At 41.1% G+C, this 22,743-nt stretch overlaps 1 protein-coding gene across 2 annotated transcripts in view; it reads left to right on the top strand.

Annotated features, from left to right (window-relative positions):
- The first annotated feature begins 5,443 nt into the window (after nt 1-5,443).
- Nucleotides 5,444-22,743, top strand: part of ldlrap1b (low density lipoprotein receptor adaptor protein 1b) — a 32,947-nt gene continuing 15,647 nt past the window's right edge. The window contains exons 1-3 of one of the 2 annotated variants that reach the window (XM_023399890.2): nt 5,444-5,711; nt 20,073-20,215; nt 21,245-21,357. In XM_023399890.2, coding sequence (XP_023255658.1) covers nt 5,627-5,711; nt 20,073-20,215; nt 21,245-21,357 — 341 coding nt within the window. In that variant the 5' untranslated portion in view covers nt 5,444-5,626. The remainder of the gene's footprint in view (nt 5,712-20,072; nt 20,216-21,244; nt 21,358-22,743) is intronic. The other variant, XM_023399889.2, reaches the window with a different exon arrangement.

The following is a 22,743-nucleotide window of genomic DNA, read 5'->3' as shown; positions in this document are numbered from 1 at the left end:
CCTTCCCCACCGCCACTGCAACCACCTGCAACCAGTTACCTGCTCTTTGGCCCTGGGGACTAGCTGCTTTATTTTTTTTTTTTTTTTTTTTTTTTTTAGGTTGATTTTTCCCTCCTAAAATTGGAAAACAGTTCTCCTTCATCACACAGCCTGACTTGTATCCCAATTTATTTTTGACAGATTGTTTTTCTCCCAAGGTAGTCTGGGAACATCTGTACAACCAGAGGAATGTAGTGCAAAGTTGGCACAGACTCGCCCCTGTTACATTTAATTTATTCTTTTAATCCACAATCAGACACTGAAAATGAACCCTCCCTCAGCTGCTTTGGGGTTTGGTGGTAAATAGTTTTTTAAAGTGTATTGTGTGGTTCTGTTTGTTCACTCTTTTAAGATTCAAGTGTTGATTTCAACAAGCTGGAAAATTGTGTGTTGTAAACAGAAACGTAGACCTTGAAACGAAATTAACCCAAGCAGCTCCATATGTTCAGCATCAAGTGAAAACAGCAGTTTGGTTTCCATTGCTTTGAGTTTTTGAGTTGAAGGAAGTGCAGTAAGGGAAGACTGTACAGCTTCTCAGTACTCTGCAGAGTCTCTCAACAGTTGTCATCACAGTGCCTTGAGTTGTGGACATAGAGTGAGTGTGATAATGAGAAATGGTTCAGGCCCTCTGATTTTAGTTGTGAAACATCTGGCTAAGCTGGAATGGATAAGAGTCCAGTCCAGTGGGACAAAGTTGCTTTCGGGCACTGATTTGGTTTTTCAGGCCCCCTACTGATTTCCAGACTGGTGGGGAAGCTGATCCTTCGTGTGCACTCAAGGGCAGCTTTGTCCCTCATTATACAAGTCACATTTTTCCAATACTTCATTGTACGCCTATTTGTCTATGGTCGGTATGTTGACACGATGTTAGCCACCACAGGGTCTCCTGCACACAGGTCTCTGACTCAACGCATCCGTACAGAAAAGGTCATCTACACTACTGTTACACCCCAAACCCCTCGGCTTATCTATTGCCCCCTCTTTTCTTTTTTGAGTTCCAATTGAAAGTTGCACTGTGGAAAACACATACGCTGTTTGAAAGGGAAAACTGTAAAGATGGACAGCAATGTACACAAAGCTTTGGAAATGCCAACTTGAATATAGCAGTTAAATAATTTTATTTAATCAATCTTCCACTTCAGTTCATGTGCCAAGACTGGAATGCTTGTTTCTCTAGTAATGTGTTCAAGAATGTACTGCAAATACATTGGCTGACATTTTCGTCAAATAGTCCAATTGAATATTGCTTAATGGAAGTTTCTGTTAAGCAGGTAGAGAAAGTGGTCACCTGCTTGTAGTAGACTGTAGTTTAAAGTAAGGGACTAGAGAGTCAAATTTCTTTTTGTGAATGTTACAGTATTTGCAACTGTTGGGCAAGTGGCTGTTTTAAAGCAGTTTCCTTATTCCTGTTTCTGGTCTTGTTATTTTCCTGCAGGGAAAAAATCGCTTGATGTGGTTTCACCATCATCTGAAATGATCATTGTGCGTGTGGTTTTCACCTACTGTATATGGAGAAGCTTTTTTTGCTCAGATTGCTGACATTGGCTCCTGGGGGAAAAAGAAGTTGTGAAAATTACAGTTGTCAGTTGTTTGGTCAACTGACTGTTGAAAGTCTAGAGAAGTGTTTTTGTTTGTTTTTTGTTTTCTATGCCCACAGTCACTGCTCTGTTTCTCCCCAGGTCTGACCTTGGCTGCGCTCTCGCTCTGTGAGGTTTGCAAGGAATAAACTTTTTTTTTTCTTGCAAATTGACTTGTCTCTGCTTGTTGGTGTGACTCACATAAGTCGGGATATTTCAAAACAACTTTTCAGCTCTAAGAGTTTGTTTTGTTAAAGGTGCACTCCACAGATTTTACACATCAAGTTTACTCGCTTTGTAAACTTTGCCATCAGGGGATCTCATAGAAGATCTATTGAATGGCATTATTGGAAATGTAGAATCCAGTATTAATGTAGCTTAATTCATACTAAAGACTAAAAGCCAGGATATCTCAGCCTCTGTCGTTTCAATTTGACCATTGTGTTTTTTTAAACTGCTTCTTGTAAGTCTCTAAACATTATGGGGGTGTGCAGCTGTGCAGGAATTCATGTCAGTCCATTAGTTTAATTTTATTCTAATGTCATCTTTGAAGGAAAAAGGATCTCATTGTTGCTTTTTATTGAGTGAGTTTGCACTAATGAAATACTTTTATATTAAATATAGCTTATATTATAACATGATCTGATGTTAACCAAAAGAAAGAAGTTCATAAGATTGTTAATTTTGCTTGGTTTATCCTGGTATTGGAGATTCACTACATGCCCTATCATCTCATCGCCACTAGGAGGCACTGTCCATCTTCATTGTGTAGGTTAAAAGAGATAATTTCTGTCCACAGAGACTCTGGTTATTAACTGTCAAGAACCACTAATTCCCTATTTTCAAGACTATAAAAATCCCATTCAGCTCGGACAGAAGGAATTAAGAATTTTTTTTTCATTTCAGCCAGCTAGTCAAAACACAGTAACCAGTGGTGCTTCCACAATGCTATCTAGCAGCACTGGGTTGATAGGTAAATGAAGTTGGAAGTGTGCACCATTTAAAGCATTTTTCTACGCTCTCCCTTTGTCTGCATTTCAAATTCAGACATAATCACCCACCAGGGGGTTTCTGTGCTCTGCTGACCTCTGAGCCTGAGATTTCAGTGATTGGTCCATAAAAGGGAGCAAATTATGGGCTGCCACACATTTTGATTTTAGTGATAATTCTCTTAATGCTCTTGGGGAATTTGGGAGGGAGATAAGGGATCCCTCTGCCAAGGACACAGAATTTCAAAGCATGAAAGAAGCCCTCTGCTCAGCGTTCTGTCACATGCCAGACTTCCCCAAATACACATGATTAACCTGTACAGCGAGGCAAATGTGGGTAAAGCTCCTCACTCATTTTCTCCACATTAAACGGTGCCTAGGTTGGGCATAAATTTGTTTTACAGTCAACCCTCAGTATTTTATTGCTCTCACATTTCCAGCATGGCACCACACTGTTTGGCAGATGTAAAGCATGTGGAATTAACAGATTATAAGAAACGTCTTTTCTAGCAGTCGACATTTGGCCCAACTGTACTCGCAATGCCATTAGACCTCACAAATCTACAGTAAATCCAGCTGTCTGAAGAGAACAAGCCATAAATGAGAAATTCCAGGTAGAGCTCCCCTGCTTCTCTTGACCTGCTCAATTAACATAAAGTCCATGAGCAATTTTCTTGGTGGAATTTCACTTTCCATCCCTCTGCCTCTGTATCTGTCCCTCTGAAAGAGAAACACATTGAAAACAGATTAAAACTGAATTGGTTTTCTCAGATGATCACTAAAGACATAGTAAATTTGCAACACAGTGTGTACAGATATACTCCCATGGCTAAGGCTGCTTACCTGTGTTTGTTGTCATATATAAATGAATGTAGAATCATCTATTTAATGTTGGGCAACCTTCTCACGTGCCCCTCTTTATGGGCAGGTGAACCCCTCCACTCTCCCCACCTGCAGAAACTCATTGATTTTTCTTCCCCAACACACCTACTCTATTTCCCATGTTGCTGCTTTAAAAGTCTAGATATGTCTTGTATGCTTCAGTAACTGGCAGATTTACAAGCAGAGAGTGCACTCTTTTGTCTCAAGCCTTTCAGTGAGGCATGGTTGTAGCTGCCAACAAAGTAACAGTGATTTAAAAGGAATGCACCTCTGAGAACAGAGGGATCGTTTAGTTTACAGCACTACACTGATGTGATGATAATTCTCTGTTGGATCTGTTTTTTGTGCAGAAGACAACCAGTACTTTAAGCACTGCTGCGTGAGATTCACATTGAAGATAGTGGTGGTGTTGCCTAATATGTCCTTAGGGACGTGTGAGCCTTTTGCACTTTTATCTCCGAGTCTGTCATCTCCTATGAAATCTGGTAGTGCAAGATTTTTTGAAAGCCATTCACATGAGTAGTTCATTTAGTGGGATATTAAAAGCAACAAAAGAAGAACTTCAACTTCCTAAAAACAATCTACAATCAGCATCATTATTATACAAACAAGGATGTTATCAAAGAATGGCTAAATCAGACTAAGTGCTACACTATGTGCTATGGGCAGACTTAGGTTGGCGTTTATAAGGTATAGAGCTTTGACCCATGCATAGATAGAAAAAATGTTATTTATGGTTATGATATTGATCTATTTGCATCATCTAAAAAGCCTTAAGGCTTTGCAGAAAGTGGGTATTTGATCTTAGAAAATTCAGTTGTCAGAATAGTAGATGGCCGAGGCTTGTCCTCTTGCCCATGAAACATATGTTTTTAATCATGCACAACAGAGGCCAATATGATATGAATTTCTCTTGGCTGCTCAGTAGAGTTTCTTCTACGGGATTGTGAAATGAGACATCTTTGTCTGGATCTGTGGATCTCCCTAACTTCATTTTTTTTTTTCATCAGGAGACCCCTCTCCTCCATATGTCCAGCAGGGACTCTGTGGCTTCAATTTTGAACAATGACTGATACAGTGCATCTTTTCCGAGAAAGAACTCTTGACCTCAGCCACCCCCCCCCCAACCACACACACACACAGATGTAGTGATAGGTCACTTTTGTGGACATTACACAGCCTTGCATTAATTTTCTTTTGTCCCCAAAAGTGGTCCATGACAGAATCTCTCTCTCTCTCTCTCTCACTCACTCACACACACACACACACACACACACACACACACACACACACACACACACACACACACAGAGCTGTTCACTTGAATGATGCTGGCCATCAGAATATGGTGGCTTGGGTTTCATACAGCACAGGATGCACTTGTTCAGAAAATAATAGTATTATATTCAGTGTATGTAGTGTATCAGCGAGATCATTCAATTTGAACAAGGCATTTAATGGACATTATTGAGGAACTAAATATATGAGTAAAGTAGGACTTTCAGCCTGTTACCATGAGGAAAATGTTCACATTTATAAACAAAAAACATTTATTTCTAAGAAAGTGATTTTTCTTACCTCTTACAATGATGCATAATGTAAATCTAGCTGCTTTATATTGCTTTGTATCAGGCTGGAAAGGTGAGAGAACTGAATTAAAGTAGTTCCGCCCTCCAACCTACTTGGTCATGATATTTCCGCTGAAATGCAGCTCAGAAAAGAAGACGCCTGGTGGCTAAATTAATCATGTAAGGTCTGACCACTGCCCGTGAAATGACTACCAAATTATGTGTCACAAAAAACACTGGGTGTGAGTGAAACTATGCCTTGTAGTAACAGTAACAACGTTACAGCACCGCCCGCCCGGGATGTGAGCGCTGCTGCTGCTGCAACAACCTGACTCGCGTGATTCCACAAACGGGCGTCACGCGCGTTATCCGGTTAATTTACATACATGACACCGCCCAGGGGGACGAACATGATAATCTACCATCGCCTGAAAGCTAACCTTACGGAGGGGAGGAAAAAAACGCTGAAACAAAGTTTGGACGGGAGAGGGCTGTTTTAAACCATCCGAAGTGTTTCGACAGAGACGAACAGGCGCTCATCGGGCTCTTTGCCCCACTTTTGGATTACGATATGGACGCTTTGAAATCCGCTGGAAGGGCAATTATACGGAGCCCCAGCATCGCAAAACAGTCTTGGGGTGCGGGCAGACATAAAAGTAAGTATTCAGTTATTCAGTACATCACGCGAAGGCGTTAGCTGTTGCTAATTTGGGCTAAACCAAGCTAGCCTCGACAAGTAGCTAACATTACAACCGGCGTTTACTTAGCGTCACTTTACAACTCGTCTGTGGACGCCAGCTACAGCTGCTGTGGACAAAACAGCTGTCAGAGGGAAGGATGTTTGATAGACCCAGAAACTCGAAAAACAATAAGCTTGGCACAAAGCTGAGGATACGAGCGGGTATTTAAAGTCGGAAATGTATTGTTTTGCAATCGAACTTGACGCTCAAACTGACAGCATCGCCCGCAGCTCGTAAACTGACTCCAGTTGAGGCATTTGCCCAGAGAACTGTGAGTTCAGCTCCCGTAGTGATTCTCCACATATCCAACAAGTCGAATGAGTCCTTCTTATTTGCTGCCTGAGGCCAAAAGTGGACGCATGTCACGACAAAAGTTTGAGAGTCCCGTGAAATCCTGTTGTTGTCTGCCACGTCACTCAGCCGACTGACGGACACGGCTTTGAAATGTACAACAGAGGGGCTCAGCGGGCAGCTGAAATACTGCGATCTGGACCTGAGAGCGACTGTAGACAGAAATTAGGGGAGATACAGACGTGAAAAGGCATGAAGAGATGAGTGGTCGTCTTCCTGGCAAGGCTGTACAATCCTAGCAACGCACTGTTGCTAGGCGATACACTATGTGAAACAAAAATGAGAGGCTGTGCAAGGAGTGGTTGCGGAGTCTTTAAACCTTTTATAGAGGTCTCCAGTTCAGCCTGGTGCCTAGTGCAAATCAAGGGTTTAATTATCACTAGCTCAGGTTTTACTTGGGATTTCCACATGATGCTCGACTTCGTCTCTCCAGTGTGTACAACCATCACCCAGGCGGCTGAGTACGATCACACTGACTATGCTAGCGAGGCTTTCACATCAAACTGAGCTGCATAGACCCTTTTATGTTTCCTTACACAAAGGGGGAATGTCCCCTGCTCCCATGCCTCTCCCTGTTTTTTATTGCATAGACAATGGAGCAGTTGGCAGCAAGATGTCACACGTGCCAGATAGTGCAAACGATGCTTTGTTTCGGTCCACTCCTCTCTGGGGGAGAGTGATGCACAATAAGCATGGTCCCTCCGCATCTGACCAGGCAGTGGCCACAGAGGACTAAAGAGCAATCAATCAATGATGTTGAACTTTGCTATAACTCCACATTCAGTCTGTGGCAAAAGTGACATCCTCTCTTCTCCTACCACAGCTAGCAGAGGCATGCTGATCTTGTCAGTTATTTCATATCTATCATATCATTTCTTCACCTACATTATTTTGTCATTTGGAGGTTACTATGATTAAGTAAACATTTGTCTTTCTCTCATTGTCAATTGGTTGATATGATAATGATGCAATCACTGTGGGGCACCAGTGAACTGCTGTGTCAAGAATAAACAGCAACTTGTCTCATCTTGTTGTGTCAGTATGATTCTGCTCCAAGGTGGACCCAGTTTTTTTCCATTTGATGCATGCAGATATTGTAATTTAGACCACACAATGAAAATTGTTTGTGCTCTTTTGATAGTATGTCCTCCAACATGGGTTGTTATTTATAAGAATGTAGATGGGTCCATAATTTGAGGCAAAGTTGTCTACAATACGATTTTGTGTTGGGCTTGGTTTGTCAAAGCAGCTTATTCACTTCTTTGGCATCTATCAATGATGCATTCCTTTTCTCCCACTGTCACTGATGTATTGTAACAGGTTCCAGTATTGTTTTCATAAAACTGCCCGTATCTCTGTAATGATCACTGCACATCAACATTTAAAAAGCAGGCTGACATTAGTGCCTGCTTTGCACTGTTGGCCCTGCTTTTGCAGTCTTGTTCCTCTGCATGGGCAAGAATGTGTCAGCTCTGTCATTTCCTGCATGGTTTTGAACAGCTCAGTTGCTTTATGGCAGTGTGCTGAGCTGACAGAGTGTTTCTCTGCCCTCTCATTACATCCAAATAGTTGCCATTTTGCAGAGGGGGAAAATGGTATGTAACATCAACCATCTTTTTAGGTCATGAAAGCCCATTTTTTTTTCTTTGCCAATCTGGAAAGTGTGGGTGGTAGAAAATCCCTGTCTGCATTGAAGAGAGACGTTCCCACCCACATTCCTGGTCAAGGAGCTGTCTTCTGTGGGCTTGTCAATATTGAAACCGCTAAATATCAGGATGTCAGTTGACCCATACAGATGGCTAATGGGCATGATCTCAAACCACTTGGACTGCATCATATTTGACACTGTAGATTTGTGAACCAATGTTGTGGTTGCAGCCACCGGAGATGGTAGTTGATGTAGCTGTTGACTAATTTGGATTTTGTACATTATTCAGATAGCATCACTGCAGTGACAGAAGTTTACACCTGTAGCGTTCATTTACATGTCATAATGCTATGAGTACCTTTCATTTCTACAACATGCACTGTGTGGTATGCAGTGGCCAGTCCCATATGAACTTCTGGCCCTCCTCTGGCCAGTCAGTGTTGTGCCCCCTGCACAAAGTCATCCAAAGGAGGTTACCATGCTGTAATGGAGATTGCTTTCTGCAGGATTCCTTTATGGAGTTGTAAAGTCCTCACTGATTTACAGCCCTGTTAGATCTTCTGTATCTGTAAGCTGCTTCTCAGTGTATGGAGTCATGTGTGAGCGTGTGTGGATAGGGCTGCACAATCATGCTTTGTCACCGTTTCTCCATGAGGACAATTTTTAATCCTGAGGCAAAATAGATGTTTAACTTTCTCTTGTTTCAGCTGACACAGCAGGAAAAATATGACACTTAAAACATCATAATTGTTGTTTTTAAACTAGTAACTGGCACAGGCTAAATTGAGCGCTGAATTGCAGTTTGATACATTTTTGAAGCAAGAGCAGATGTATTTGCATCTGTTATTCATTCTACTTTGGTCTGTTTGGTTATCTGTGATTAGAAAAATGTACATCTATTCCCATGTGTTGTTATCTCTGAGTGAACATTGTTTTCCTTTCTGTGTAAACTGCAGAAGATTCCTTTGTTTCATTCCTTATTCAACGAAATAGAGTATTTTTTAATTTGCCCCACTTTTTTTCATGGTAGAGACTCATTTGAAAGACTATGCCATACTGTGAAACCAGTAAAGAAGTGTGAACATGAAGCACAGTAGTTAACCAGTTCACCTTCCTTCCTGGTAAGAAATAATTGATGTAATCCCCTTGAGCCATATGTCTAGACATATGGTCAGTGTGGTAGTTCACAGTTCTTTAGCTTCATTGTCAGTAGGAGATCCTAGTGACTAAATATATGCCATTTGAGACTTGAATAGCAAAACTAAAGCCTACAAATCCCAATTAAGTATATTTAGACAGTTATCTCAGCCTGGAAGCAGTTACGTTGTTGCTTATTCTGTGTTCCGATCAGTTATAACTCCTTCCCTTTTTAATCTGCTCTGAGCAAGTGAGTCAGTGTTACTAAATGTTAGTACAGGCTTGATGAGAGCATTGGTCTACAGCTCCTAAAGCCTGAGTAAGATATTATTGGGCACCTACAATAGGAATAGCCCCATTTTCTCTGACTTGTCAGTCAAGCTTTGAGGGTTGTAGGTCTGATGTCTTTTGGGTATTTGACCAGTAGCCTGGAATGAAACTCCTTTCCCTCCCCTCATTCTGCTGAGAATGTAATTCAGGTAAGACTTGCTAGTTTTAAAGACCTGCTCTAAAACCAATGCTTGTTCCAAAACTTGTGTCTTTTTATTTTAAGTTCCCAATATACCCAGAGCTACAGCTTGGAGAAAATCCCCGTTGTCTCCTGCCAATATTAATAAAATCTTATGAAACCTCACATGGCACACCCTTTCCCATAAACTCATCTTTTCTATGAAGTCCCCTGGAATGCAAGGGGGATTATTTTCATTAATGGAAGATTCCTTCACCTCTCACTCTCTTTTTCTCAACTACCTGTGTGACTGCAATGACTGCCAAGAGTACACCCTGAAACATGTCTCTGAGGATAAAAACAAAAGCGTATTGGAGTAATGATGCAGAGAAGAGACTTGCAGCTGAGGTACACACCTCCAAGATTAGAGGGACACATTGCGCAAATCTGTGGTCTTGTGTGTCAAACAGTGACTGGTTGTACAAGAGAAACCCTGGGGCAATATGTGACTAAAGCAAAGATTCAGATAGTCTAAGCAAACAAAGGGTTTATTCTTCATTTTATGCTGTTTTTGCTGTATGCTGTTTTGGTTCCAAGTAACTGAGACCTGACAAAGGCCTGAGTTGGGCTTGGTCCAAAGTAAATTCAGTTTAACAAGGTCCAGGTAGGGTCCAGTTCTATTGCTGCAGGTCTTGGTATTGGGTCTGTGTGTCAGAATGTCTATTACCCGACTAGATTCACATGGACTCACTATCAGGTCGTGTGTCATAATCATCACAGTTGACCGACCAACAGTGTAAACCCCCCAAAATATTCAGTTTACTAACAAACTTCACTAAGAAAAACAGCAAATTCTTCACATTTTAGAAGCTGGAGTCAGATGATGTTTGGCATTTCTGCTCAAAAAATTACTGAAATTATTCATTTTCAACTCATTCAACCAATCATTTCAGCTCTATATTTTTCCATCACAGCTGCTCATAAATTAGCGGCACATAATGCTGGTGGCAAGTTTTAACGTAGATTTTTCACAAGTCTGTTTCTGATCAGGTCCAGGTATTGGGTCCTGTGAAGACATCTAGTTTGGTGTATGTATATTAATTGATTATCAGAATTTTTTTTTGGTGATTATTTTTCTGACAATCAACTGAATGATTAATCACCTAATCATTGCTGCTCTATTATACATCTCATAACGTAAGTATGCTTATGCTCATCAACTTGAAGATATGGCATCCTTATTTGTCAGTATTATTTGAGTTGCAATAGAATCCAGCTCCTGCTCAGTGTTGCTGTGCACAGGGTGCTTTAGGGATCAGTTTCATAACCCTGATTCTTGTTGAGAGTACATTCTGGCCTCAGCTGGTCATCAGCTGTAATCCCTGACTGGCATGACCACTCATTCCAACTCTCTCTCTCCCTCTCCTCACTTTCCTTCTTTGAGTGGATTTAGCCAATACTGAAAGACACGTGTCACAATGTTAGGACTTTAACCATGACTATAAGACTCTTATCCTCTGCAAATCCTTTTCCTTCACCCGACTGGAATTGTTTTGAATGGTCATCAAATTAAATACTGATAGCTGTGCACTCATCGCTTCCTCTGTATCTCTGAAAATGCTCCAACACAGATATTTAAGAATATCATAAACCTTTTGTAGAAGACGAAACTAGAGAAGCATCCTGGTGCCCAAGGACAAAGACAAAAGGGGTCACAGACTGCTGGGCATAAAGGATCCTCACTGACTGTTCATCTTACTTACTTTGTATCGATTACTCCTTTAGTGAACTGGCCTGTAGTTTATGTCTCTGGTCATTTTTGTCTAATGGTGTTATTTGTGTATGTCACACAGAGACTTTGACCTGGGTTACAGATAATATGTAAAACATTTCCTGTGTCCTTTCCGCAGAAGCTGAGGTTAAGAGGGGGGAACAATAGCCCTGGATCAGTCTGCACCAGGCAGGGACAGACAGTGACAATCACCCCATGTGTACTAACACACTTTTTCCCTTTGACTAACACTCAGTCTTTCTCTTCTTAACAATTCTCTATCTCACCCTTTTTTCCCCATAATGCCTGTGTGTGTTGTTAGGAATTAGTGATGATGGTGCTCGTCTCTATCCTGCACTGCACAGCCTGAACAGAGCATACAAGCTTACAGTCACAGAGCATACAGTGCAGAACATGGTTACATGAGACCACAGTCAATAGTCTGCAATAGAAATGTGGGGCTTAACTTTTTTGTGCCATAGTTACAGGTTGTCCAGGGCTCTCTCTTAAAAAGCCTAGTGCAGTGTGTCTGTGTGCCCCTCCAGGCATCTTCTCTCTTCTGAGTCAGCCGTTTCTAAATTAGCCCAAAGTGCCCTCATTGGAATCTAATAATGCTGGAATAGGTTGTTTTTTTTGTTTTGTTTTTTTTGCACGTGTCTTGTCATTGTGAGATAAGAAGAGGTCATCACACCACAGGCGCAGGTCACCTGAGGCCTTAAATAGCTGAAGATACACAAGCAAATTTTGCTTTGCTTATTGGTTGCAGCTGGCCTATATCATAGAAACAGGAAACTATTGATCTTTCAGAAACTCACCTTGTCCTCAAAGGTTGTTTATGATTTGTCTTGGTGTTGCTCTATATTCTCTCACTGTCAGCAAATTTCCTGAAAAGACAAAACCCAATAACGAATTGATACTACCCCTACTACTGCAGCCACTGTTCAATAGATCTCCACTGCTGCACAAAAGCTATTAAAAGCACATCACTCAGACCCATCTTTGCACTGGATGACATGTTCCTTTATTATGATGAACATGGACAATGTAGTTTATTTTGAGTAGATTCCAGATGCACCATCCTGCTGTTGGAAATAGTCACGAGTGCACCAAATGTGTATCAATCCAGCAAATACGCAAAATGAAATGTTTGATGAAAATGGAGTGCCATAGAGGAGAAAAAAGAGATAATATTGAAAGACAGAATAGCACATTGTTGGTTTTGGTCTTTTTATTGGATTTGTTAACAATAAGAAACAAAGAATTAGGCAACGTATTCCCTCCTATACTAATTTGTTTAGATTGAGGACTGACTATGACTTGCAGATGGTCACACAGAGTGTCTCTGGCTGTAGAGCAGATAGTGTAACCTCTGTCCATAGTTAAACACTGATCCTCTGAGAGCGCCACGTGACAGACAGCCACACAACACAGCTTTTCCCAATATCCCAAGGTGACGCACTTCTCCAACCAAAGCAAGAAGTGAGACCCTGTTACTTCCCAGGCATCAGCGCTTGTTTCACTGCGAGGTCACAAATGTGTTTTAGAACAGCAGAAGGCCCAGTGGAGATTATATTCATTTCCCTTTTTTTTTTTCAGGAGATGGTATGCAGGTGGGCAGGTCTGCATCCAGCCAGACCAAAAAACAATGAGTCATTCACAGTTAGAGGTGGCTTAGATGAATGCACCGGGACTCCCTCCTTTTGCTCATTCACTGAAGCCAATGCGACACCACGCGGAGAGCTCTCAGTGCTCAGAAGCTCCTTTCAATCAAAACAACGGGGAAACTGTTGATGCAGCAGGCTCGACTCGTGGAGCCTGCTGGAGCTGTGGAGTGGCGGCGGGGCTTTGACTGTTGACCTGAAAGTCTTTATTTGTGTTTGTATGTTAAACCAAGCTGGGCCACTTTGCTGCTAGACCCCTCCCCTTCGAGAGAATCCCCAAAATAATCATTCGTGACAGTTTCTGTGGAATATCTAACTGCAGTGGCTCACTCATGTACTTGGCTTGACTGAAATACTCTGGTATCACTTGTAGACTGATGTCAACAACAAGGATGTGAAAAGATTTTCCCAGAGAGTGCTAGAACATTAACTTCCACAATTTCATGTGATAGTTAATCATGGTGTAAAGTACAGCTGACTGACTCAGTCACACCAATGTTAGATCACACACTCAAATCACCTTTTGAACTTGTTTTCGGTTGAGAAATGTGTCACTGACTGTGAGGAGGAGTGGGCATATTCATCTTTAATTCATCTCTGTCTTTCCTAAACCATTGGACAGTCATATCTTGTATTTAGAGATGCATTTTCAAGCAGAGAAACACTAATAATGTTGGCTGGAAGCAAGCTCTAGATCACAGTGATAAAGCAACTAAGTTGTCAGGATAGTGCTGTGGTGATTTGTGTTTTTATCCCTGTATCACTGCATGCATATCACCCCCTCTGCCAGCCCCAGAGTACTAACTACATTATTTAGCCTGCACTCACAGCATAGCAGAGTGCTCCTCCTGTTTTCACGGTGATTAAACTGTTGCATTTCTGTAATTGTCCATTACATTTGTTGTGCGAAGGGTTTATGTGTGTGAATTTATGGTGAGAATTTTGACTCGCTGCCATCATTTGCATAATTTCTTGATATTCGACTCTATTTCATGATTACCTCACTTCCCTTTTCTCTTTTATCAGCTTGTACTTCATTTATGAATTTCTGGCTGCCTCTCTGTCTCTCTGTTCTCCCTGTCTCTACCCCTCTGTCTGTCTGTCGTCTGTCATCATTCCCCCTCTTAAGACAGACACCAGGCCAGGAAGAGCAGATCCTCATTACTATCACTGTCGCTGGCTGTTGACAAGAATAGCGATAGTGATCCTCTCTGACCCTCCCACGTCCAAATTCCCTGCCTCATTTCTTCATTTCATGGCTTTGACCAAACACCCACCACATCCACCACCTTTGTAATGCTCTCCTGCTGCACAGGCTCAGCCCTCAAATCCCTTTGATTACAATTCCCTTAGACCTCTGTGCTGTCTTGCCTCTCTAGATCTCTTGTTGCATCAAAAGGGTCTAACTGCCTCTGTAGTAGCTTCATTAAAACTCCATGTAAAGACCCAGCTTATGCATAGGCTCAAACGATTGGATCTTAAACTAGGGGTTAAGACCTCTTCAGTACTCTTTCCTCTACAACAGCCATGTAACCACCAGAGTGGTCAGATGGCCGCAGCTTGGCCTGACACTAAGAGCTCTCTGACAACAGAAAGACTGCTGTAACCCTAACCCTTCACTGAACCTCACAGCTCCAATAACTTGCTTGAATTCTGCAAATACTGGATACTGTTGGTAGAACACAGTATAGCCTGCAATAACTGCTATCCCTCTCCATATCAGAGAAAAGTCAGGCAAAGTAGAGGTGATGGAAAAGGTGGTATGATGTCTTAATTTCTTTTTCTTTTAATTGACGTGTAGACTCCTCTCCTGGAAATAATCATAAATTTAAAATACAGTGAAATACCACAGATTTTAGGAAATTGAAATGTGTCTTAAACACATTATGACAATCTCACACTGTGCACAATGCCATCAGACAGATTCTTTGTGCAGAAAGCTTATTGCTTTAATGACCTGTTATCACATCCACTTACAGGAACATTTGAGAAGTCTGATGTTACTGTACAATAAGACCCATGTCTGCTGCTCACAGTCTGCTGTGTTGACAGTGTGATGTAGAGCTTTTGAATGTTCATAGGCTTTCACTACTTGGCAGGCGAGGTGAACTGTAGGGTGAGAAAGTAACTGCATGTATGTTCTTTGTTCTTCTGCCTCTTCTCCTGGCTGAGTCTTACCAGTGTGGTGTTGAGACTTGTACAAAGCAGGAGAAGACGGCGTGGATGGGAGAAACTTTCCATCTGACTGGCAGAGTAGACTTTATGCTGACACACACTGTGATTTCAGGCTGATCACGCTTCAGTGAGTGGGCTGGCAAGGTTTTTTTTTTTTTTTTTTTTTTCAATGTTATGAGTATTGCCTACTGCTACTTGTACTGTTATCACATCACAAACTACACATGAAATATATTATCATTTACAGTTAAAACTAATTAGTCAAAGGTTACCAGATGGGTTTAAGTGATAATAATAAAAAAAAAACCCAACAACTTTTGGACACTTCCTAACAGTTTCAGGCTTCTCTTTCTGTACAGTGAGATCAGTTCTTACATTTTACAGGGGTAGCGTGCAACATTAACTGCCCGATTAAAAACTATGAACCTGAATGGCGTAGATGCATTGTGTTCAGAAAGTACTCAAACCCCTTCAATATTTTCAGATTATGTTATGTTACAGTCTTATACTAAAAAAAAAAAAAAAAAATTTTTTTTTTCATTTATTTACACTCAATATCCCATAGGACAGGACAGCCAATTCCAAGCGTCATGTCTGGTTTGTCAGACAAACTTGATTTTATCGGACCAGAGAATCAGACCATAGTCTGAGAGTCTTTCAGGTGATTTTTTTTGCAAGTTTTCATTGAGGAGAGCTTCAGTCAGTTCCTTCCATCTGAAGCAAGTACGTGAATGATTATTTGAATGATTATGTTCACGATGCAGCTGGTCATCTATGCCAACATGTGGTTGAAAAGCAAGTATATCTCTGGCTTATCTTGACCTTCAGACAAACTACTCTGGCAATGACGTGTTAGATTTTGACACTTACTGTGAGAAGTTAATTCTTATTTTTCAATCCCTCTGTCATTTGCTGGTAGTCCAGTAGATATTTGTTTTGTTTCTATTCACAGACCCTTCTTCCATAATACATATTTCCGTCATCTGGCATGAGCATCTCTTTTGAAGTGTGGTTAATATTTATGTAATTGTGTGTGTGCGTGCGTGCGTGCGCTAAGCTGTTTTCCAGAGGTTCAGGGTGCATGCTCCTGGCCCTGTAAAGACTTGCAGAGCAGGAGCCAGAACAAGACTGAATGAACCACACTGATTTATTATCCACACCATTCTTTGAAGATGATTGGCTAATCAAACCCTCACACTTCCCATACTCGCTGATGTTGGCGGCAGCTGTAGCCCTCTACCTGTCCCTGCAAATCCTATCCCCTTCCACTCAGCAAACATCAGTGCTCAGTCGCCTGGTCTCTCTGGCCTATTTACAGGCAGTGTCACCCAGGCGAGCAGCACTCGCTGACCAGCCAGAGCTCCAGCGTAGCCAAGAAGCCTTTGAAGTTTGCTCTAATCAGCACGGCAGCTGCAGAGAGCTGCTGTGGAGGGGGCTGAGGCTGGGGCTGGGGCTGGGGCTGGTGCTGGTGGTGGGTGGGGGGTTGGTTGTGTGAATGCAAATGTAACCAATATGAAAATGGATTATTATTCCATACAAAGCAGCATTCTGGGTATATGCACCAGTCTAAAAATAGCTGTGGTTCATGAGTTGCTCATTTGAACTGCCATTGTGTCAGTTTTTAAAGAAAGCTGTTGTTTCATTGCTCACTAAAGCTGCTACAGTGAGGCTGCAGAGGTTTCATCTGTTTTTTGTTTTTTTGCTGAATATTTTTGGCAGGCCAAACTAAAGACATCCCATCATCTGTGTAGTCTAATCTTACAGTAGCCTCCTCTCTGTCTCTTGGGATCGGGTATTCCTAAGACTCCGCGGTCAGGCTGAACAGGCTGGTAATCCCTGGAGACCTGCCTTCTACAAGCATTAGTATGGGCAGTTGAAGTAGAGAGGCTTGTGTCTGATATCGCTGCTGGACCAGCGCAAGCCTGCTACTGCACTTGTGTGTATTATGTGAATGACATCTCTCCTAAGCCTTGAATAAGTCAGAGCATTTTCAAAGCACGTCTGACAGATTGTTGCAATTCAGCATGGCAGATCAGTCAGCAACGTTTCCTTTTGTACACACAGGAAGTCTCTGGACTGGATGGCTGCTTTTACAAACACAAGCAAGCACCAAAGGTTAGAAATGTCATGGCAGCTGAGGTTAAGCTTGCATTATCCTCATCATATTTGTGTAACTTTGCAAATGCCTTAAGTGGCTACACCCCGTAATGGACATTTATAGTCCACTTGGACCACTCAGTAACTTGATTTAGGTCATGTGTAACTGCAAGTGATTCCTTGCCACTGATTATATTACAGTAAGGGTGCTACTTACCCAGACACTAATGTAACAGCAGAGGGAGACCGCCTGATCTGTTCACCACACTTAAGAGCGCAGAGACCTTGACCTTAGAGTGGGTGTTCACTGTTAAGACTCACCCATTAAGTATGGGTTTGGTTAGAGCTGCATTTAGACCATTAAAAACCATTCTCCATAACCATTCACAGTTGGTGTGGTTTGGCTGCAGAGGAGAGGAATGTTATAGTTTAATCCCTGCTGCTTTTTTCAAATGGTCTATGTTCCCTCAGCGATATGGTTTCCTCAGCCAAGTGATGGTGTTCACGAAGTATAAATGCATTCACAAAGCTTTGGAAATACTTGTGTAGTTAAAATACTTGAAATGATAGTTTTATGCCATTAATTTCATTATTTGCTCATCAGTAATAATAACTGTCAGTGATTTACCACAAAAGCTTAAAAATAGAAAATGAATTTACTCAGTGAAAACTGAAACAGCTGACACGTGGAAGCAAGCAACAGTTTTTACGGGTGCTGAGAATGAGCCTGTTCATTCAAAACTGCACAACAATCATGTGCTGCTAAAGAAGATTAAAGCACTTGAGCTGTAATGGGGAAAATGAATCAAAGACTTATTTGAACATCATCAGATAAGTCAATTTTTATTTCAATTAATCAGCCGCTTATTTTCTCAATTAATCAACTCTTATTTTCTGGATTGATTAGGTGGAAAAGTACATCAAAATTTCTCAGAGGTCAAGTTAACACATTTAAATGTCTTGTTATGTCTGACTCGTGATCCATAATCCAAAAATATTCTGTGTAGTATTACGCATGACTAAGAAAAGTAGCAAAAATGCATATTTAAGAAGCAGGAACCAGTGAATTTGAACATTTTTACTTAAAAGTTTACTTAAACGATGAAGTGATTTTGAGAATCACTTGGCCAATCAAGTTTTTGTTGAAAGACCGATCATTAAATTGACCAACTATTTCAGTATAAATTATGTGATGGTGTTAAAAGCATTTATTTAGCTGGCTGCATGTATCCTAGGAGATACTGAAGATACTGGGTGACATGAAGACCACCCAGGATGGAGGGGTGATGTTGTTCAAGAGACAATTGGCCTCCACTCACTATCACAGCAGAGCTGCAAGTCCATAAACTTTTTATGAGCTTCAAGGAGAAGTTAGCATCTTTATTGCTGTAGCAAATGGCTGAATACTGAAGAGGCAGTTTGTTGTCTTCTTGCGTGAACTTCCAGTGTGAGATATTGTTCCCACGGTTTGTGCAGCTGGTTCTTTTTATCAACTCAAGTCTGGTCAGTTTGAAAGGAGATTTAGTGTGGACTGTCAGCATAAATTGAACATGGGTCTCAGTGATTTGGTTTTATGTGGACGGCTGGTCAGGTCACACAAGTTGTTCTTTTTTTTTTTTTTATCACTGCACTCACATTGCCTTGAGCAGCTCACCAAGGTTTTCTCTGATGAAATAAACCAAAATCACAGTCTCAACAAAATGTATGATATTGAATTGTGGATAAGTGTCATTGTCTCATAAACTGGAGGAGATTTTCTTTTATTAATGACTTTGCTGCCTGCAGTCGGCAGGATTGTAAATGAATTCTGCCAAACGGTCAAGTGGGCCAATTCATAAAAATCTCTTGAACCTGTATTTGACACATTGTTGAAAACATAATTACTCCATATACCACCAGTGATGTTTCACATTTTATTTTCGTTTTGTTTTTATGGCATTAATGCTTGATCAGTCCGTATTCTGCATGGAGTGATGGATGAGAGAAAATTAAGGGTTTACAGTGGAGTGCAGACAGGGCCAGCTTAATTATATGATATGTGATAAGATAAACTTTATTCCCCCCACACAGTGAAATTGAAGTGTCACAGCAGCAGAAGTACAGAACAGATGCATTGATAAGTAACTTTAAAAAAAAACTGAAAATATTTTTTTAAGTAAAAATCAAGTATGAAAAAACTAACATAGAAGGTACTCACCTCTATTTACATGTCCATGTCCTCCATTTTAATGTCATTTTAATGAATATGCCCTCACTCAGTTTTTACATTGTGAGGCCAAAATGATTTATTATCAGTTATATTTGTCTACATTGATTCTATTTTCTGTTATCTTATATTTTCATACATAATAATGAGTTCATATTTTTCTAGGTTTGTACAAAACGAGCAAAGAGATGTATCATTTTTTTGTGACCTGGATGTGAAATATGGTGGCAATTTGGAATTTGAGTTAAAAATCTTTTTCATTTTCATGGTTGTAAGAGTCTTTGAATCCTCAAAAACTCTTCCAACCTTCTGGGTATTTCAGTGATGGCCGGATATTATATTTTATTATAATCTTTTTAGGAAAACTGCTACTTTACACTGCCTTTACCATGCCACATTTGGCAGGATTACAGCTTGAACAGCCAAAAAAGATGATTCACCTTTTTATTTAGATTTGAAAGAAAACTCAGTGGCTTGTTTCTTACTTGCCATCACAACTAGCAGTAGGTTTACATATATTTCTGTGAAAATAGGCACAATTTAGCCCATGAGAGCACTTGATTTAGCTGTGCTGCTTGAAGAAATATCAAAAGCATGTGCTCATTACACACAGCCATAATGAGGACATGGTTTGGCTGCTGCCGTATCTAATCTAGCTGAGTCTATCATCCTACAAGTGGACAAGAGAATGCTTCACTGACACGTCTCAGCCTGCCTTACAGAAAAAGCAGCAGTGTTGTTGGTGAGCAGTAGTATCACTGGTGCGTGTCTCTCATCTCGCAGAGCTTCCAGAGAACTGGACGGACACGAGGGAGACCCTACTGGAGGGCATGGTGTTCCAGCTCAAGTACCTGGGGGTCACAATGGTTGAGCAGCCCAAAGGAGAGGAGCTTTCTGCAGCTGCTGTCAAGAGGATAGTGGCCACGGTGAGAGACGCCACACACTTGCACACCTTCGGCAGCGAAGACACACACACATAACTGAAATAGTTTTAACACAGGCCGCCCAAAGTCTTTTGTCAACACCCTTCTATTCAAGAAACATTTCCCACAGGGACTCTCTCTAATATTTTCTCCCCATCATCACCTCAGCCATTTGAAACTCCTGGTTATCCAGTAGTTTTCTCCTGTTCATGACCTCTCTGACACCTCTGTGAAAAGTGACTGGTTGGTTGCAGACACCCCCACCTCCTCCCCCCTGAGGCCAAAGCTGACATTTAGAGGAGGATGCAATTAGTTTGGACACTGTTGCTCATTGTGTGGCTCAGCCAGCTTTATCATGGTAGAAAAGACTTAATGTTATTGGATCTGGCAGCTCAGTGGATAATGAAGTTAGAGGCGGCAAAATGGTGGGACTTGGGACACGGTGATATATGGAGAGGGAGGCAGAGGCTCTGATTGGGCATAATCTGTTGGCTGCCCTTGGTGTCCCTCTGAAAAGGATGTCAGGCTGCTGAATGGGAGATTTTGATTTTTCTGTACTTGTCATTTTGTAGAACAGGTGGACTTGGTGTAAAGTAATATTTTGTCATAGCATAGTTTGAAAAGCTTTCATTTACTCTGGACTGAATGTCTCTTTGGTTGTTGTTAAACTTGTTTAACTCTTTATTTAGATTTGTTAATGTGTTTATTAAAATGGCTTATATGTCAGATACGTATAATTATACTGTTAATCAAGCCAGACACTCTGTCAAGATGTCAAGATGTCCAAGTATTTAGATGAGTTTTTGATGGCTTCTTTTGAAAGCTTGATGACAGGATATTTGCTTTGTAACTTGATTGATTTTGTATACTGGTATCCCTGGCACTGTGTATTTTGATTGGCTGGCCTGATTTAGAAATGAGCAGTTTGAGTTGTAATTGGCACTCAGCTAGATTGATTTTTCCTTTTCTTATCTCTATCTCACATACCATGTTTTCTCTTCCTCCACCCATCTTCCCTTTCCTATCTTCTAGGCCAAAGCAAGTGGAAAAAAACTCCAGAAAGTCACGTTAACAGTCTCCCCACGAGGAATCATCCTTTACGACAGTGCCTCCAACCAGATGATAGAAAACATCTCCATATACAGGTCAGTTCTCCTCCAGCTCATCAGGAGATTCCTAATGTTTCTCACACATTTCGTGTCCTGGTTTCAGTTGGGCGGCTCCAATTTAGGAAATGCTTCCACCCTGAATTTGTCCCTATCACTTGCAATAAAACAAAAGTTGTTATTCCTCTCTTGTTCTCATCCATCACCGGGTGAGTGTGAGTGTGTAAGGAGGTGTGGTACTCCAAAGCAGCCTAAAGTGTTTCTGTATATGTGTGAGACAGAGAGAAGAGTAGGCAGTCCATCAGCAGCATGTCTCATCAATCTCAACTCTCATGGGAGCACTACAACAGCTGTATGCCTGAGCTTTCACCTCAGGTGTGACTTACTGACACACACACACACACACACACACACACACACACAGACACCACACACACCACACACACAGTCCTCCTCTCTAGTAAATGTCTACAGAGCTCACTTGCCTGCCACAGCCTGCTCGCTTAAAGCTGCCCGACCTCCATTGGCCTCAAGCTTATGAGCAAAGCTTGAATCACTTTTCTAAAATTCCACTTTTATGAGTCCACATATCAAGTCAAGATGGGACTTTCCATCGTTTTTCCAAGCATGGCTAGGCTTACGTTGAAGAATGTCTTCTAAAAGCTGGCAGATTGAGGAGAAAATCTCAAGTGTTGACAGTTTTCTTAAGTTATTTCAGAGCAGTTTAATTGACAAGTTGTCTTCACTGACCATGTTTCCAACTCTGCTGTGTCACCTGGGGATGTTTAGCTATTTTAGAGAGAAATCTTCCCACCTGTTCAATCTTGCATCACTTGTCATGGAATAACCATTGGCTGTGCAAGATGGAGTCAATTTGTCAGACTCACAGCATTTATCTATATTAAAAATCTAGTCTGTACATCACTGGGATGTTTTTTTTTTTTTTCAAATTGAACTTGAACAACCTAAGGTCCATCAAAGCTAGGGAAAGGCAGGATGACAGATATTGCTGTCTTAGGCTAAGACAAAATTATGTCGATAAGATGTGTATATTGCTGTAAGGTCAAACTGAACAGACTTGGTCATCACTGTTGTAATATTTCCTGTGCAGTTTTAATTCACTGACAATTAGGGCTACAGCCGATGATCATTTTCATCCTAAATTAATCTGATATTAACTGTCTTGATTAATGTTTTTGTATATTAAATATCAGAAAATTGACCAACAGTCGAAGCAGGAACCAGAGAATGTTTTGCATTTTCAATGGCTTAAATGATGAGTGGATTATAAAAATTGCTGATTAATTTCTAGCCAGCTGATTTATCAACAAATTCAGGATTTTTCAAAGTCTGATACTATAGACCCCACCACCCCTCCCACACCAAGTTTTAGAACTACAGTTTTCTTAAGGCTTTTTTTTTTTT

Source organism: Seriola lalandi, unplaced genomic scaffold (assembly GCF_002814215.2).
Source record: "Seriola lalandi dorsalis isolate HSWRI2012SDOR001 ecotype SW California unplaced genomic scaffold, Sedor1 jcf7180002052126, whole genome shotgun sequence".
NCBI classification, from domain to species: domain Eukaryota; kingdom Metazoa; phylum Chordata; class Actinopteri; order Carangiformes; family Carangidae; genus Seriola; species Seriola lalandi.
This window is presented reverse-complemented; position numbering and strand designations above follow the sequence as displayed.